The sequence below is a fragment of the Stegastes partitus genome, unplaced genomic scaffold (genome assembly GCF_000690725.1).
Source record: "Stegastes partitus isolate 25-593 unplaced genomic scaffold, Stegastes_partitus-1.0.2 Scaffold327, whole genome shotgun sequence".
Classification (NCBI taxonomy): domain Eukaryota; kingdom Metazoa; phylum Chordata; class Actinopteri; family Pomacentridae; genus Stegastes; species Stegastes partitus.
This window is the reverse complement of record NW_007578058.1, coordinates 193,471-213,018: the sequence shown is the minus strand read 5'-3', so window position 1 is coordinate 213,018 and position 19,548 is coordinate 193,471. Positions and strand designations below refer to the sequence as shown.

Genomic DNA, 19,548 nt, shown 5'->3' with positions numbered 1-19,548 from the left:
CTCTACAGTGAAAAGAATTTAGCTGCATGTCTATTGTAAACACACAGCGCCAATACATGTCATCTGCTCTGCCTGACCAAGGAAATATGGAGAAAAGGGAGCTCTTGCGTGGAAAAGCATAGACCTCCAGAGCAAATGTTAAAATGCCACCTCCACAGATATTACTTGAATTTCATACATATGCGTCTAGCTGTTAGAATAATGTTGGTGTGAGTCAGCTGGAATGACAGCATTTAGTGTGGGAGTAGCAAAGATCCATCACTTCCGAAACACAGACCCTATCCAGCAATAAACAGACACAGCTGGTTAGTGGGCCGATGAGACGACAAGAGCTGGGATGTTTGGTGCTGTTTGATCACCCAGAATCAAAGTCATTCAAAAGTTTCTGCAGTACATTTGAGTAAACTTCTAATAGCCACACGGGCACTGAACAAAAGCGTGTTTGCCCAAAGTTTAGTTGTGAGTAAGCACAAACTGTAAAAACAGAGCTGTTAACTTTTATCACGGTACTTTTTCCCTCTATCGTGAGCCTTCGCAGCGTCGGACTGTTTTCGTCTCTCTCTTGTTGGCTCCAGGCCGCCTTTTTCTTTCGTCTCCCCACCTCCCTCCTTTCCTCTCCTGTTGCTTTCCTACCGAGCGTGGTGCGGTGACGCCCCTGCTTGGCTGCTGAGCCTCCAGACCCTGTGATTGCGCGCAGGAGTCGGAGGATTGCATCACTGCCTGTGGGGGGAGAGGCCACAGGAATGGATTGGAAAGGGAGGAGAGGGGGGGGTGAAAAGAAAGAGATAGAGAGACATAAGAGGAGGGAGTGATGACAGACAATGGGGATATAGCTGGAGAAAGTGAAGAGGAAGTCGGGAAGGAATAGAGATGAGGCAGGTTTTTGTTTATGTGGAAGTATGAAGATGAGACGTGAGGAGTGAAGTCTGCTCAGCGGACTGCAGGAGGTGGAGAGGCCCAGCAGAGTTACTGGGAGGTCAATTACATCTTCTCTTCTCTTCTCTTCTCTTCTCTTCTCTTCTCTTCTCTTCTCACGGATGCTGGTCGGCCTCGTGCTGTGTTCATTGGTTCCTGCCGCACTACGAAACTGCAATGTTGTGAAATGCCCCACGTTATTGTAAGATTACTCACCGGTCTTCAAAGCCTACAGTGCAGTTGTGTGAAGTGCCTTCAGCGTTAGTGTTGGATAGGCTAATCGCGCAGTCCTCGGGTGGATTCGCTGTTTACCACTGATTGCTGTCCTGCCACCACAGTATAGATTAAAACGGTTTTAGTTGATTAAAAACTTCTGCAGCCCGTTTGGATTTTGAATGGGAGTAGGTGGGAGAAAAACAAACCAGTGACTCAAAACACATGTTGCTACACGTGGGCTCTTAATCGCGTACTGTTCATGTCGTATAGCAGCTACTAGGGAGTCTAATAAATGGACTGTGGCTGGAGAAGTTTCCGAGCCTCGTGCCAATGTGCAGCCGCTCTCCTGCTATACCTGCCTCCTCTTTTCGTTTGTTCTGTCAAAATGATTCTGCTTTTATTGCAGAACAGATTTTCTAATGAAAATGAGTCCACTTCTAATGAAATCCAGCCTGAAAAAACACGAAGCATGAAAACGTTCCAACGAGCCTGCAGATGGAGTTGGATACTTTCTCATACTGGTTAAATACGCGGATTTGATTGATTTTAGTTTTATGCCCCATCATCTTTCCATCCAGCTGCAAGGTGGAACAGTGGTTAGCACTGTTGCCTCATAGCAAGAAGGTCGCTGGTTTGCGTCTCGGTGAGGACACCCGGGATCTTTCTGTGGTTCCATGTTCTCCCCGTGCAGCGTGGGTTCTCTCCGGGTTCTCCGGCTTCCTCCCACACAGTCCAGAAACATGCTGAGGTTAACTGGTGATTGTAAATTGTCCGTAGGTGTGAATGTGAGTGTGCTTGGTTGTCTGTCTCTAAGTGTAGCCCTGCGATGGACTGCCGACCTGTCCAGAGTGTCCCCTGCCTTCACCCTCAGTCAGCTGGGATAGACCCCCCCCACCCCCCACCTCCGACTCCAGTGAGGATTAAGCGATGTATAGATAATGGATGGATGGATCTTTCCATCCATGCAACCATCCATCCTCACCCCTCTCCACCCCACCAAGAGTTGAGTCAGGTCACTGTGTCGTGCACTAATCCCTGGTTGAGCAGGCCACAAGGCTTACAGACACAATGTGAAATCTCAGTCAGATGGCTTTTTATAGATCATTCGTGGCCTAATCTCACTATATGGCAGACGGAGTGGAATTGCAGTGCTGTTGCCACGTCTGTCTGGATGCTAAAGATGCAGAGTCCGCTGGAGTGTTTTGACTCAAATAAAAAACATGCAGCACTTTCTTTAAAGTCAAATTCAGCCGGGTCTGTCACTAAAATCAAGTTACTGAATGAATACTTCTCAGTTTATCACTTATATGCAACTACATTTACATCCTGATGGTTTAAAGTGCATCTTCTCATTTGCTAACTTGTAATCCCATGATGTGGTATACATATAGGGCTTCAGTCACTAACTATTTGCATAATCAACGAGTCTGATTAATATTTTATTTTAATTAGTTATTGTAAGATTTTAATGTGTTGTTATCAATGTTTCTTTTTTTTTTGCTGGTCTCATTTATTTTACATTTACATTTTCTGAATAAATTATCTATAAGGTGTATTTATAAGGTTTATAAAGGAAATGAGAAAATTCCCAGGCTGCAAGGTGGCACAGTGGTTAGCACTGTTGCCTCGCAGCAAGAAGGTCACCGGTTCGCATCCCGGTGAGGACACCCAGGATCTTTCTGCGTGGAGTCTCCATGTTCTCCCCGTGCAGCGTGGGTTCTCTCCGGGTTCTCCGGCTTCCTCCCACAGTCCAGAAACATGTTGAGGTTAATTGGTGATTCTAAATTGTCCGTAGGTATGAATGTGAGTGTGCTTGGTTGTCTGTCTCTAAGTGTAGCCCTGCGATGGACTGCCGACCTGTCCAGAGTGTCCCCTGCCTTCACCCTCAGTCAGCTGGGATAGACCCCCCCTCCAGCCCCCCACCACCCTAGTGAGGATTAAGCGTTGTATAGATAATGGATGGATAGAAAATGCCCATAGCGGTTTTCCAGAGATGCTGTGTGTCTGTCAGAGATTCAGATTACAGGGATTTTCATATTTAAGGGCCTGAACCGTCTACTGTTTGGTGTTTATGCTAAAAACTAGATCAAGTTGTTCATCTGGTATCACATTTCTTTATTATGACTTCACACGCTACAGCTAGTGTATTTTTTTTTAACTTAATGCTTAAAACAAGTAGTAGTAGTACATAGTTGTAGAAGCCAATATAGTCATAAAAAAAACTGTACATGTACCTGAATGTCCTATAATTTCTAACAAAGCGAGAGAACACTTCAAGTGAACGCTGTCGTGACCTGATGAAACACTTCTATCGTCAGAACAGGGATGTTAATGTTGAACCGCAGAGATATGGCGTTAAGTCTGCGTTCGTCTTTCTCCTGTAGCAGTCCCCTTCTGACAACAAACCACAAGTGCGACCCGCCCTCCTGGTTCTGTTCCTCCCTCCCTCCTGGCACCTTCCCTCCCTCCCTGCCTTCTGCCTGGAATTCCTCAGTGTCTGAAAGCTCTGGCTAGAGGCCATCGGTAGCTCGCTGAGAAGCTTCCTGTTGCACTTTCTGCCTCCTTCGCTCCATCTATTGCTCTCTTTTACCTTTGCTTTCTTCCTCCCTTTGCTCTTCTCCTCTCTGCTCTGCTTTGTCTCTTCCTTTCTCACCTCCTTTGCATCTTTATCACCTCTTTCTCTATGCCTGCTCTTTATTTTAAATCCCAGAAAGAGCGAGAAGAGGCAGGGCTATGCTTATTTCGCTCCCGTGTTGAAGCATGTTAACACACGTGTCAATCTTTCTCCATATTTCAGCTGTTGTGGCTCCACAAACTGTTTTTCTTCAGCAGCCCTTCCCCAGCGGCTCCGAGCACGCTGCTATTACATAATCCTCTGTAAGATCCTGTGTCCCTTTTTGCAACAGGGTCAAAGTGGGAGGGAAGACGTTCAAACAGAGACATTTTTCAATCTTTATTATCCTGTTTGATTTTTTTTATTTTTATTTTTTAACAAAGTGTGTGAACGCAGGAAGTGATTTGGCAACAAATGTACCAGTGAAACCAGGGAGGGGTGCAGCAGAAGGTTAGAGAAGAATGAGATGAGAGAGGAGGAGGACGAAAAATAAACTAGAGGAGAAAACAGGTCGAGTGAATGTGAGAGAAAAATAAAAGCAAAGAACAGAGGAATAAAGACAGAGAGAAAGAGGGAATGAGAGGCCCAGAGGAGGAGGAGGAGGAGTGGAAACTGAGGTTTCCTGTCTGAGGAGGCGGCTGGCTGAGGAGGACAGAAACAGGAAAAAAAAAATCTCTCAGCTGTGTGAGTTTGTGTGTTGAGTGATCCATCATGGGGGCAGCAGGGAGGTGGGGGGTGTCAGCAGAGGTGGGGTCCGTGTGGTCATTACCTCAACAAGCGTCAGCAGTGGCACCAGTGGGAGTGAAGGAGGGACTCCACAGACAACCTCACCCGTTGCTGGATATTAACCGGGCCTCACCTTCGTCTTTTTACTGATAATGTGTGAAAATTGCTGCATCACATCCTGCTTTGACTTGAGTCCATGTACATCTGACTGCTGACGAAAACCGCAAATTGGAATAAGTTTTACTCTGAAGAATGCAAATGCTTATTATTCAGACTGAAGCAGGGTTGTTTAGTTCCTCTTAGCCTGAGTTACTGATGTAGAACCAAGTTGTCGGGGTCAAAAGTCGCACCACGCCCTCAGCTCATGACCCTGTCCTTCACACCTGTTGGATGGAAACACCAGCAGGTCTAGACATGACTGACTCCGCAACCGTGGGCCTTTACACATGACTGCTACAGTACCAAATTACAAACCCTGATGAAAGTGTACTGTGAGTGGAGTTATTGATGGAGGGGGTGCAACATGGCGTTAGACACACTTTGTCAGGGGATTTATTTATTTTTTTATATTAATTGAGTTAGTAGTAGTAATCTCAGGAACCTTTTAGCTTCAGATAATGACTGTACTTTTAGTGATACAGTTCCGATGTCTGATGAGGCTTTATGGTGGCACATTGTCCAAATATTCAGTTTTAGTAATATAAAGACTTGGCTTTTCTGTGTGGAGTTTGCTCTGGGCTTCCTCCCACAGCTCAAAGTCATGCACGGTGGCTTAATGGGTGATGCTAGATTAGCTGCGAGCATGCACGGTTGTCTCTCTCTTTGTTGACTGTCCAGGATCTCGCACAGAGTCAAGTTATGGAGGTCCAGCCCCCCCCCATGACCCCCTGCAGGACAAAGCAGGTACAGCTCATGAACGGACGGATGGACCAAAAAAATAATTTCTGAGATTTCTTATATTGTTGATATGCAGCGAGTTGTAGCTGAAAAAACAACTTTGTCATGGCGCGCTGATGGGCCAGCTTCATACTGGACATGCATCTTCTCTATTACAAAGTTCCTGCTACTTTTCATACACGTGTATGACTTCTGGGTCGATAATACTGAGCTTGCAGACTTATGGGTCATTAGGACTCCAGGTCAGTCCTGCATTATAGAAACAAGAGTTTGCTGAGTCGATCTGAAAGCTGTGAGTTTATACACACCTTCAAATGATTGTTTTATTTCATATTAAAGGAGAAATATGTCCGCCTTGTGCTGCTTGTGGAGGATGATGAAAGTCTCCACTCACTAGTTTTTAAATGTCCACTAAAAATAAAGGGCTGCCAAGTAGCATTGCAGCAGGGCCTGCTGGAGCTTTTACCTTCAGCGTGTACATTTTATCGCAGCACAATTGTTTTGCTTTGAAACAAGTCAAAGCTCTTCGGAGTCGCACCGATTACCACCCTCAGCTGTCAGGAGCCATCGTTCCCACCCTGCTCTTTCTCTCTGTGTGCATGTGTGAGTGTGAGAACAAAAAAAAAAAGAAAGTGAGAGCGAGAGCAAAGCGCCCCGGGGAGAGATGGCTTCCCTCCTACAGACCACCTCCCAGGGTTACAGCAGGAGGCAGATTAAGTTACAGCCAACCTCCGTGGGGGTCGCACACACATTCTCTCTGAAACCCTCCCAGAAAACAAAATATGACACGATTTAATGCCTGAAACATAATCATCTTATGCTGCACAGTTCTGATATTTTCTGCTTTTCATTGGCTCTCATTCCCTCCGTCGGACCAAACAGACTGAGCTGGAACACAATCCTCCCCCTGCAGATCTCCTCAGATCAGATCAGGATAAAGATCAGTGTGATCCATGTGAGGTGAAACACGTGGCCCTCCTCTGACCCGAAGCCCCCCTGCACCATCTCACCCTTTAACTAACCCTCCCACCTTTCTCACACCCTCCAACCTCGACCCAGCTTCACCCCGAACACACCCGTCCTTCATCAAAGGGGCCGGGGTCGGCAGTATAGGAGTCAGGTGGGAAAGGGTTGCTGAAGAGCTCTTCCTCCTCCCGTCATCCTCACCCTGGTGCATCCTCACCGTGGCCCCCTCGCTCATCCCTCCTCTCCCCTCCCTGCTGCCGGAGTCGGTGTTTACTCTGCTGCAGAGAGAGGAGAGGGCCGGAGAGGGGACAATGCTCCCTTTCAGAGACACTGTCGACCCCACGGCCGAGCGAGGAAGTCTGCATGGGGGCAGCCAACACCCCTTCCCCAAACTTCACAGTCGCTTGCCACTAAGCTTTATACACACACTCGCATATCGCACAGGCCTGAACACACAGAACACCATTCCTCCCGTCCTGCTCTGGATCGCTCTTTCACTCCCTCTCTTTGTCTCATATTTCCCACAAGCCCCCTCTCAGTGACTGTGGCTGGTTGGAGAACGTAGTCAGTCCAGCATCCACACACTGACCCGCTTCCCGACCGGTCTGTACTGTTTGTACACTAAGAAGTAGTCCATCAGTGGTGACTGGTCAGCTGTGCTAGGACTGGGGTGCATATCCATAAGAATATTTCATCATGGCGTGTGTATTTTCTTTATTAGTTCTGAACTTATTGTACTTTTCTAGTTCTTGTCCAGCTTCTTTCATGCCTCATCTATCACCAGCGGCTGTAACATGTACATTTCCTGGTGACGGATCAATAAAGTTCATTTTATTTTAAGTGGTTCGAGCTAAACAGCGACTCAGAAGCCTGATTCACTGATTTGAGCTCCAGCCAGTCGTGCCTTTGCTCCTTCCCCACATTTCCTTTCTATCTCCACTACGCTGTCAAATAAAGGCAAAATGCCCGAATGAGAATAACTTTGAGTCCACTGGGATCACATGAGTGGACTGCCGTAGGTATTGTAGATATTTTACGACCTGCTCAATATTTGGAAAGAAAATTTCATGGCTGCTATAAATGCACAACTTTACAAATGCACAACTTTATAAATGCTATTTTTGTCCCCTGCACATTGATTTTCTTACCAAAGTCTGAACTGTTCTCTCTCACTGTCCAGCCTCTGTAGATGAGAGAGACTAAAAATGTTTATATGCTCATTTGTGCAGCCTTTAATTGCAATAAGTGACTTCCAGACTTTATTCTCCTCCCAGGCTTCATACATCTCACCCTAACTTATAAAGATTGGAAAGCTGGAAAATGAAATATTTTAATCCATCCATTATCTATACACCGCTTACTCCTCACTAGGGTCGCGGGGGGGCTGGAGTCTATCCCAGCTGACTCAGGGCGAAGGCAGGGGACACCCTGGACAGGTCACCAGTCTATTGCAGGGCTACACTTAGAGACAGACAACCAAGCACACTCACATTCACATTCTACGGACAATTTAGAATCACCAATTAACCTCAGCATGTTTTTGGACTGTGTGGGAGGAAGCCGGAGAACCCAGAGAGAACCCACGCTGCACGGGGAGAACATGGAGACTCCACGCAGAAAGATTCTGGTGCCCCCACCGGGACGCGAACCGGCAACCTTCTTGCTGCGAGGCAGCAGTGCTACCAACTGCGCCACCCTGCAGCCCGAAATATTTTAATGTCAATGAATATTCTCCCACCAGAGCTGAACATCAATCAATCAGCTTCAATCGCTAATCAAACTTTTTTCTGATTAACTTTCTGCTGATCAAATAATTGAATACTTAACTTGTTCAGTTCTGATATACCTAATAATATATAATATGTGTAATAAAAATCAAACAGGCCAGTAGAAACATTGAATCTCAGAAAATAGCATATTCTTATTTACTTGGAATTAAAAGGAAAAAAAAAATAGCTCCAATATAAAGCACACAGCCAGCTGAATGATTTCAACAAGGCTCTTTATTATAGAGAGAAAAGACGTTTCCCTGGCTGGCTGCTGTTGGAGCAGGAGGGGAATAGCCATGGAGACATACTTCATAAATTGGAAAGGATGAGCTGCACAGTCTATTATGGAGGTATACATAATGGTTTGCACGAGGAGCAGCCGCCTGAGAAGAGCTTTTGTGTGTGGAGGCTCCTGTAGTGCCTCTCTGCCTGTTTCACAGTGAATCCCATGATAGAAGGTGGCGAACTGATTCATATTCCAGAGCTACATGGGTCCAGAAGTTCCATATCTGTTTCTCACTGTGTTTTATAGTGTGGATTATATTGCTGATGGGAGGCCAAGTTTGTGTTTGTTCCCGCAGTGGATGAGAGCAGGATTTGTAGAAAGGTTAAGCTGATTCCTGGTCTGCGCCTCAGGGCGAGGGCTTTTACTCGTTTAAAGTGGATGACAGGCGATTTTCTGCTACTTTGGCCAAACAATAAAGCCAAAATTCTTGGCAGCCTGTGTGGTTGGAGTTACAGTAAGTTAGTCACTCCCACCCGTACAGAGGAGAGAGAGGAACTGAGATGTGGTGTTAACTGCAGCTCCACTCTGACAGATCTAAGCATGTTTGTTTTCACAGCTAATGGCAGCTCTGCCCACATTACAAACCCCATCGATCGGCGATTGCCAGTAAAATCCCTCTTTTATCATCACACAGCTAACCTGCCTTTTAGTGATGGAGATGCTCCAAGAGCTGAACTCCTTTGTTTGGAAGTTCGGTGACACTGGATGTGTGGTGCAGATCTGAGATGATGCCGAACCCCGTTTGACCTAAATACGAAAAGCCCACTTGTGCCTGTCTTGTACTACAGCACCACAAATAGTGTGCAGATTTTATCCTAGAACCCGTAAGAGCGCCTGGGATCAGCGTTACACGTCAAAATCATTGAAAAGATATCTTTGCAGTGTTCATGTGTATTTATGGAAACAGTTATCGGTCACTGTACTTGTCCTTCTTCTCTGTACTGGACACGAACAAATCAGCAGAACTTTTGAAACCTAACATGAAGATATGTTTGAGTTTTGTTTGTGATTGACTAACTCTGTCTTTGAAGTCTGCAGAATGCAATAAATAAGTATTTGTTTGCTTTTTTTCTGCCTGCTATGCTTGAGGTTTTCACATTTTGATGTAAAGTCCTTCTAAACTGCCCATCAAGGGGGAACTGTGGGTCATGTGCTTGTCAGTGGTCTATAATCAGATAAAAACCAAAGATTTGTCATAAGATACGTCTTTATGTGCGTGTGTGGAACATGAGCGTCTGTAAATGCATGACATCGAGATCTTGCTGATAACGCCATAATGCCGCTCTGTGTGCATGTTCATACAGTGTGCTCCTCTGTTTGTGTCAGTACGTGTGTGCATTATCGTCCTCTTATCTATGGCTGATTGAGTCTCTGCACCCCCCCACCCTCATGGCTGTGTGTGAGCTGGTGGCCATCCCTGGTTGGGATGGTGAACCTGGTGACCTTTCTGCTCCACGCCTCCCAGACACAAGAGCTTCTCATGTGGCCCCTGGCCAGTCGCTCTCAAAGCCCACCATTCACCACCAACCACCACTTCCATGAGTGTGTGTGTGTGAGCGAACGAGAGGGAGGAGAGATGAATTTGTTGAAATTACTGTTTGATTAATTACTTGTGTGGGTGAATGTGTGCGTGTGCATGGCTCTGTGTGTGTGTGTGTGTATATTGTATGTGACACTGGAACACTTGGAATATAGGACACTGTGTTGTGTGGATGGAAAATGCTTTGAGGAGATGTGTGCCTGGTGAGAGGAGCAGTGAACCTGAACACATTATCTCCAATGAAGAGCTCGGCTTTAATTCTGCAGGACAGAACCAGCACCGCCTGGATGTGTGAAGCCGAAACCGCGAGAAAGTGAAGAACAGAATCAGTCTTTACTTCAAAGATAGTTTTTTTCTTTTCTTTAGGATGTTATGAACCTTAAAGTGCCCTTGTGGTGAAGATTGAGTTTTTTTTACCTTGTTAACATCAGCATATGGTGTTTTATATGCTGGAGGACACATCATGCATGAAACAAGTGGAGCGTTTCCTCCTGGAAGCTGCTATGTGGGATTAGTTCAGACGTAACAAACCTCAGGAAGCTGTCAGTCTGCAGAGTGACTCCTTCTATATCACTATTCTTATATACGACTACAGTATTGCAACTTGCGCTGTAGAGCTGGTGTGCTCCAGCTGCAGCCAGGGGGAATGGCCGACTGGAGATACAGGACTTCATAGGTCCACGCACCAAAGAGGGAACCGGCAGGGTAGAGTTACAGCTAAGGTAGGAAGGGATCATTTAATTGAATAAAACTATATAATTTGGTACACAGACATGAGTGTTTCGGGGTAAATCAATGACCAAAGAAGGACTTTGGATTGTAATTAGGATTTAAACTCATAAAGTAACCGTTCTTTTGACTAATGGGGCTCGTCTAAGTGTCCGGTTGCTGAGGAAGACTACAACTGGAACTCAACATGACAGCTAGATGAAGCGTCCTGCCACAGGCCTCCGGCTGGGTCCACAGGTCAGTGTGCTAGAGCAGGGAGGGGGTGGATGAGAGGCTACAGCTGGACTGGAAGGCCTGCGGGGCTCAAAGGTCCACGGTGTCTGAAGGTGCACACTGTGGGGGCTGGGGGGTGATGTGACAGGGTGCAAGGGCCAGTGGCTGGCCGAGGGGTGGGGGTGGCCATCTGGACTGGATTGTAGACATTCCTCAGGAAGAGTGTGAGTAAAGGTCAGGATGGAAAAAGAGGAGAGGGTCACTGAGCTCTCAACGTGTGCGTGTGTTTATTTTTCTTGGGCTTACTCAGTGCTTCAGTTTACTATCGTTTGCCATTGTTGGGGAGTGTTTCCTACCCTGTGGGACTGTGGAATGTGAGACACTGTCATCAAAATCCATGTGGGAAATATTGCAGGTGTCCTCTGTGTCCTGTCCCGGTTTCTCATCGGAATGCAGCTTTTCTTTGCGGTTATGTGAACGGCGTCGGAGCAGATCGGGACTAACTCTGCTGCTCTTTGGCTGTTTGTGCAGTTGGGAGGTCAGCGGGTTGCGGCCATGCTGTCCCTGGACGAGCCCCTGGACCTGAAGCTCCCTCGGCGGGCCAACGGGAGGGACAGAGGGGGGCGCTCTCCTCCCCTCTCCCCGCTGCACCCCAAACGTGCTCGCCAGCTCCACATGGCAGATGATGGGACAGCGGTCATAGAGCCTGCATCACCAGCATCGCCGCACACAGGTCGGTATCAACAAGAAGAGCCTAGGACAAGCACCTTTAAATGGCTCTGCCGGCGGTGTTAGGGTTAGACAACTATCTAACACTAGACACTTCCATGCTGTGCCTCTTAGTGGCAAAACATGGACGTGACCCATCTGTGCCAGATCCCAATATGTATATCTATATATATATACTACATATCTACAGGCCTAATGAGTTTAAGTTAGCTTTAGCCAAACCAAAATAACAAATCCATCCATATGGCAAAAGCTACAAATGGGCAGATTCATGTGGCTGGTTGGGAGAAGAGAAGGATGAGCCAGGAGCCAATCAGATTCACTTACCGCCTCATCCCTGCACACTTCGACACAAACACATGCATTCACACCTGGTGCACAGCTTTCACATGTTCCAAGCTGGGAAGAACACAGACGAGTTACACGACAAAACCCCAGCTGCAGCAGGCTGTGGTCTCTTGATCTTCAGTGCGAACCTCAGAATGCTAATGTGTTCAGTAGCAATGCTAGCATGCTAATATTTAGCAGGTATAATGCTTGTCAACATTTGCAAAGCAGCACTTAACACAAAGTACTGGTGAGGATGATGTTCATTTAAAGCACTGGCCAGTTTTGAAATATAGCCTCAAGGTGACGCTCCATGAAAAGTGAAGCGATGACTGAAAGGGGACCAAATGTGTTATTTTTATGGCAATGAATCTACTTTCTGTTAAGATATTACATTAAATACCCCAAATGCAAACATTGTAGTGGCGCTAGAGTTAAAAATCAGAGTTGTCCCCAGGTGAGAGATCACTGCAACAGGTGTGTGTTTTCTCAGGTGTGCAGGTGGTTCCTCATGACCGAACGGAGACCCCCACCCCCCCTGCGGTCGACCTGAGCTTGTCCCCCTCCTCACGCCACACCCCCAGCTCTCCAGAAATGACCAACGGCAACTACGTCCCCTCAGGGGTGAGTACGACTCGAACACATACACTTAGAGAGCAGGTGTGTGTTCCACCTCGGCTTCCAACAGCTTCCGTTTGCACACAACTAGCTCTGTTATTTCCATTTTCATACACCCTTCCTCAGTTCATCTCAGAGTTTTTGAGGGAGTAAACACTGTGGCCACGCTCTCCTGTCTTCGGCTGAAAGTGAGTCAGCCTGCTGGGGTCAGCAGATCAGGAACAGCATGGGTTGTGTCACACTCACAGAAGGGAGTCAGGCTCTGTGAGGGGTGAGAGGCCTCTGTGAGGGAGGGAGGGGGGTAGCTCTTATCAAACACCTCTTGTGTCCCCAACAAATACCTCTGTGCAACTTGCACTCAGTGCCCCTTCTGGCATGAAGTGTGTGTGTGTCTGTGTGTGTGTGTGTGTGTGTATGTGTGTACATTTATAATCGGATTTAAGACAAACTACAGCCATGCAGACCTCACGCCGCCTAATTCAATTCCCATGCAATTGAATTGAGACATGCTGGCTGGGGCCATTCAGCCGCCCTGCGTCCCTCCGGGTCCCAGCGAGCCCCCCGAGCTCCCCGAGCCTCCCGAGCCCACCGAGCCCACCGCTAAACACACTTTACTTATCCCCTGTGGACGTACTGTAGATAGGACGCTGCATCTCTGTCTCTCTCTCTCTGTCACACATAAAAATAAGTAGTTCTTCAAAGGAGCAGCTGTGCACGCTCACACGAAACATGCTCTCTCAAAGCAGCTCACATAGGTTGAGCTCAGTGCAGGGAATTGGTCTCATTTTATTAAATTTGTCACATACACATTTCAAACATAGCTGAAGACGATGATGCAGGACTGTGATCTATTTGCAGCCTTTTTCCTTCTCTGCCTGTGATCCTCGCGTCCTATCGGAGAGCTCGTAGCTAATTGTCCGTTGTTCTAAACTCAACTTTTCATCGGCGCTCCTGCGTGCTTTCTGCTTGAGTTCAGTTACTGTGTGTGTGTTTGTGTGTGTGTGAGCCGATGCATCAGCTCTTTGAGCCCCAGCTGAGGTTCAGTGAGTGTTACAGCTCTCATGCTGAGCTCAGGGATGTAGGGAGGTTTTGTAGCGCGCAGCGGGTAACTACTAGAGGAAAATAGAGTGGATTTTGAAGGAAAAGATGAGAATCAGCAGCTCTGTTCTCTAATGATACAAAGAAAGACTGCTTCTTGTAGAGCTGCTGCTACACAGAGTGTCACCTTTAGACAGGAATGAATACAGTCTGTGGTTCTGGGGCTTTATTGTACCTTTGAGACCCTATAAAGCACCCATTATCTAATTTTTGTGAATTCTATGCTAACTTTGCAGGGTTAGGCACTTTTATCACATTAAACTGGGTGAACATGACACGACACACGAGGCAATATTAAAGTACTTTTGTCTGCAGCAGCTCGATAACCCCGTCGTTCCTTTTCCTCCTTTTCCTCTTTGTTTATCAGAATTCTCACATCTCACAAGCCTTTCAGTTTTTCGTGCCAATTGGAGCTGGGACAGGACTTCACCTGCCCTCCTCCATGTTCATTGGCCAGACTAGCGACAAGAGATCCTCTCCTGACCTTTCAGCAGACGAACAACTGGCCTGCCGCTGGAAGAAGGTAAAGAAAGAAAAAAGAAATACTTCTTATGATCCTGTTGCAGCCAAGACAACTTTATCTGAGATGCTCTTTCCTCCTTCAGTGCCATCTGCTCTTTGACTCCCTACAAGACCTGGTGGACCACGTTAATGACTTCCATGTCAAACCTGAGAAGGATTCTGGGTACTGCTGCCACTGGGAGGGCTGTGCTCGCAAAGGGAGGGGCTTTAATGCCAGGTGAGAAAATTCTTCTTAGGTATAAGGGGAGAACATTTAAGAGATGGCTGCTAAATTTTGTTTTATTTTTTTGCGGCTGCAGGTACAAAATGCTCATCCACATTCGCACTCACACTAATGAGAAGCCCCACCGCTGTCCCACCTGCAACAAGAGCTTCTCACGCCTGGAGAACCTCAAGATACACAACCGCTCACACACAGGTCGGTGGACAGCCTCATATCAAGGGCATTCTTGTCCTAGGATTTCATTTTTGTAAAGAAAGTTTGTCTGATTTTGTGAATGAAGTCTTGACATGTGGACCATCCCTCCTCCCTGCAGGTGAGAAGCCCTACATCTGTCCTTACGAGGGCTGCAACAAACGCTACTCCAACTCCAGCGACCGCTTCAAACACACACGCACACACTATGTGGACAAGCCCTACTACTGCAAGATGGTGGGCTGCTTGAAGCGCTACACAGACCCCAGCTCTCTTCGCAAGCACATCAAAGCCCACGGCCACTTCGTGGCGCAGGAGCAGGGCTCCCCGGGTGGGGTGGGCTCGCTGCTGAAGGGAAGTCAGAGCGCAGGGCTCGCCGGTGGAGGAGGGAAGGATTCAGAGCTGTCCTATGTGAGTGGAGCCCACATTATCATCCCCGGGGCAGCGGCCGCTCTGCTGGGGGGCCACACTCTGCAGGGCCTGGGTGGTGGTCTGCCCCTGTCCCCCCTCAGTCCTCGGCCCCTGGACCTCAGCACGCTGGGCTGCCCCAACTCCCCTCCGGCCAGCCTCGGTGGGACGTCCATCCTGTCCTTCAGCGGCTCCCCGCTGGGCCTGGCCAAGTCCCCTCTGCTCTCCCCAGCGTTCCCCTCCTCAGCCCTGGGCCTGCCGATGGTGCCGGTGCTGGGGGCGGCGTCGGAGCGCAGGGCCCAGAGTCACCCAGTGAGGAAGGGCAGAGGAGAGGAAGCAGAGAACGAGGTGACTGGGGGGGTCTTGAACCTCTCCACAGGAGGGTCTCATGATCCCCTGTCCTGGGTGGTCATCCCCCCAGGCACTGTGGTGCTCAAGCCAGCTGTGGTCAACTGATACACAGACACACACACACACACACACACACACACACACACACACACACACACACACACACACACACACACACACACACACACTCACACACACATTCCAGAAGAGCTCAGGGGGTCGGTATGGGGGGGTATGGGGGGTACGGGCGGTCAAAGGTGATAGGGATTGGCTTGCACAATCAAATCCAGGCGACGCTTTGTGCAGAGGACTTGTAAAAAGAGAAAATAGAGAAACTCATCAAACCCTGCAATCTGCAAAACAACTGAAAACTCTGCACCTCACAAGAATCAAGTACACAAACACAAGCCTCTTGTGTTGTTGGCAAACTCAACTTGGGGCCCAAGAACTCTGTTCAGGAACATGTACGGCTCTGTATTTCTATCACAAGGCCTTACAACAGGCTCCTCTTTCCTCTCTTGTTTTATACTTCACTCATTCCTGTTTGCTGGTTCTGTGGACAAGGACCATGAACGTGACAGTCTTAGTGCTCTGTGTTCTTACAAAAGTCCTGATTCATCGATTAGTATTTATATGACTGTACTTTGACAGTGTGCCTCCAGCTTCGCAGTGAGATACATACAACACGAATGACGCACTCACACTTAGGCAAATGAGCATGTAATAGGAAGATTCTCAGATGATTTTGAAGTTATGACCTATTTTTCACAGGCTGCTGTGATTAATATGATTCAGACAAGCTTGCCAAACCAAAGCAAGTGAACTCAAACTGTCTTGTTTTTGTGCAGGAGGCTGTTTCAGCTCCGTGACAGGTCAATTAAACACAGCACTTAATAGTGTCAACTGGTTATAGTACTGAAACCTCAAAACTGCTGCTAACCTCTCTGCTCCTCCAGCACAACATAAACTGGGAAAGAGCACTTTTGACAATCTGTCCCCGGTTTGGGGAAGGAGACCGACACAGACCAGCCTAGTCCACCAGAATGTGTGCCAGGTGTGCAGACTAGGGGCTTTTTAGGGCACAGAGCGAACCAAGGACTAAACACAGACAAATGGTGTTACATCACCTGGCAATGACCGATCATCACTTCCCCTCTTTCACAAGTGAAAATTTCAGGCCCTGGTGCGTCTGACTCCCCCCTCTGGTCGGACACCGAACACAACATCCTGCTTGCCGTCTACAGAACTAGCACTGTTTTGCTTCGAGATTGTCCAGCTGCTTTCCCGTAATTGAATCAACAGGGCCAGTTTGTGTATGAAAGGGCCACTGTGGCGACAAACACTACTGTGTTGTACGTTTAGAAGTAACCCGACCCAAAACCAGCTGTGAAAAACAGGTGGTTGTATAGTGGAAGTCTAGCTTAGCCTCGTCAGCTTTGTCCCGAGTTCAACAAGTCTCATGCTGTGCCAAAAATACCTGGAGAGGGCAGGTGGGATGCTGACATGGTGCCACAGAGGGGGGTGTGACGCACTCAGTGCCACATACAGCTGGACTGACTGGGAAGCCACACTATTGCAAACTGCCTCATCTTATTCTGTCCAAAGGGGCAAAAAAGAGAAAAAAACTACAAAAAAAAAAAAAAGACTTCTGGGAAACTTCTTCTCATGGTTCGATTAAGCAGTCAACATGCACTTACCACAAGCTACGTTCGTTACATGTTTTATGAGATGTTGCTGCCGAATGATGGTTCTTCGTAGTTCTGATGGGTCGCTGGTGTTGCTCGGTGCTCATGCATGTGTGATGTTGACTGCAGTCGGAGGAGAGGTGGGGGAGCAGGAGAGCATCGCCACAACACAAGGAACATTCCCTCAAGAGACTCTCAAACTCTCCTTCCACTCCCCCGTCTCTCCTCTCCCCCCATCTGCTTTCGTTGGCCGTCTTGTTTCTCCGTCGCCCCGTCTCAGGCGCGATACCTTCACTTATTGCTGTTTTGTATTTCTGTCGTCGTTTTGTTTTGTTTTTTGCTGTTGTTCAGACGAGACATTTCTTTCCGATGTTGAAGTTGCTTCTTGTGTGGCTGCTCTGCATTCAGCTTTCTGCTGTCGAGGATGAGTCTTTCAAAGGGGTCGAAGAGAAGAAGAGAGGGAGGGACATCCAGGGGCAGTGGTTCTCAATCTGGGGTTCGGGACACCAAAAGGGGGCCTAAGATAAGTCTGAAGGGGCAGTTAGGTTATGTGTGGCTCACTGTATGGACACATCAGTCCAGTTCAAGTGGAAATATCTCAACAACAAGATGAATTGTGCCCTTCAAGTCTGAGTAAAGTTTAGGGCTGCAACACCCTCGAAATTAAACAATACGTAAAGTAGAAATTACAGTTTGGCTGATCTGCCGACAATAATACGTCCAAACCGAGTCTATTCACTGATTACAGGTTATAAGAGCAGAAGATATTGTTTTCATGGATGGTTGGAACCACTGCTCTTGGAGGGAGAACGTGGCTTACGTGCACATCCAGTGGACCAAAAGACATCACATTCCTACCAGACAATCACAGAGGCAAGTGTAATTTAGAGAAGGTGTAAAAATATTTCTTTATCAAGTACTCTAACACCAAATTATCTGGAGGCTAGTTTGGATTTGCAAACTCAGTCAAGAAGAGGGCATGCATAGAGAAGTAACTTCCAACTGTGAAATGGCGGGCAGCACTGGGAGAGCGTGAGAGCAAAGGGAAGGGCTTGGCTGAATGAATAAATGAATGGACAGGGGACAGGGAGAGATGAGGGCAGAGGACGGATGCCAGCAGAGGAAAAGAAGCAGAGGATAGCTGTGCTGTGCAGCCGCTCTCCATCTGGCCACCTACCCAGCAAACAGCCTCTCAGCTCTGAAGTCAGCGCTGTGCTGTGCCCAGTGTGGCAGCCACTCACAGGCATACCAGCCTGCGGAAAACTAGGCCACTGAACTCTGTCTGCCCTCTGGGTCTTTTTTTTTCTTCTTCTGCTTTTTTTTTTTGTAGATTAAACCCAAAAGGCTCAACTCCCCCACCTCCCGGCCACAAAGCTTTTTACCAGAGATGGGAAAAACAGGCAAACCAACAGGCCACAGTAAACAAAAACAACCGCAGCTCCCTGTTTGAGGTCGAGCTGATGATCAGAGTACCTGCGTTTGTGCCTCGCTAATTCAGCCATTATTATCTCAGTGGCCTGTCTCTGGGTTCAGTTTGAGTATTGAAAAGAATCTCTCGCTCTGAGTGGACAATCCTGGCGTGTGATGTCATCAGAAACAGGTGTTAAGTAGGCTAGACACGGTTTCCATGGCAACAGTGAAACCCACAGATGCGGCGGCTCTCCTCTTCCTCCTCCCTGTCTGTCTCTCCTCTGCTGGTCGAAGCCAGGGACAGAGACTCAGCATGGCGGCAGAAATCTGAGCAACATGACACGGATCCTGCAGGGTCCACATATTTCAATATTAAATAAGCTGTATGATCCATTAACCCTTTGAGCTCCGCCTGTAATAAACTGCACTTTTGTTCCCCTCATAGCGTGTGTAGATACGGGGATAATGTCACATCTTTTTCTCAGTGTAGAAGGTTATTCTTCAGTTGTTTTGGGAACCAGGAATAATTGTTAAAAAAAAAAAAGAAAGAAAGAAAAATAATCATCCTCAGTCGCTAAAATGTCTGATTTTAAAGTCTTATTTTTTCATATAACATTCGAAAAGTGGTACGGACTCCTGGAGATTTTAAAGTAACCCTCACTTAATGTTAACAAAAGTGGAACTGAAATCCAGGGCAAAAAGAAAAAAAAAAAAGCTTAGCTCGCGAGGTCGGTGTCATTGTAAAGGGGTGCCATTGACTGAAGTGCCGCAGTGTTGCACAAAGGGTTAATGATAAGACTAAGGCCATGCAAGGCCAGTTCCAAGTTACGTTTTTGCACATTTGTGAGATATTATGTCAGTATTTTAATTTTTCCAAGTGCCTTTTTATTATAGGTAAATATAGAAGTTATACACTATATGAAAAAAATAATGATTATATGAAAATATATTTTTCCTGGCATCATGTTCTGTGGTTGAACATGCAGAATTTTAGAGTTGTCAAAGTCTCCAATTGGTACAACATAGCGGTGTTCTCCTGTTTTAGAGGAATTTTATTACGATATTGATAATAATGTCAATGAAACAAAAATGTTTAATAAAGTTGCATTTGATA

The 19,548-nt window shown here is 47.1% G+C and overlaps 1 protein-coding gene across 1 annotated transcript in view; it reads left to right on the top strand.

Moving 5' to 3' along the window:
• Nucleotides 1–19,548, top strand: part of glis2b (GLIS family zinc finger 2b) — a 27,541-nt gene extending 7,993 nt beyond the window's left edge. The window contains exons 2-7 of the mRNA XM_008283772.1: nt 11,403–11,604; nt 12,421–12,551; nt 14,011–14,166; nt 14,249–14,382; nt 14,465–14,583; nt 14,702–19,548. Coding sequence (XP_008281994.1) covers nt 11,427–11,604; nt 12,421–12,551; nt 14,011–14,166; nt 14,249–14,382; nt 14,465–14,583; nt 14,702–15,444 — 1,461 coding nt within the window. The 5' untranslated portion in view covers nt 11,403–11,426 and the 3' untranslated portion in view covers nt 15,445–19,548. The remainder of the gene's footprint in view (nt 1–11,402; nt 11,605–12,420; nt 12,552–14,010; nt 14,167–14,248; nt 14,383–14,464; nt 14,584–14,701) is intronic.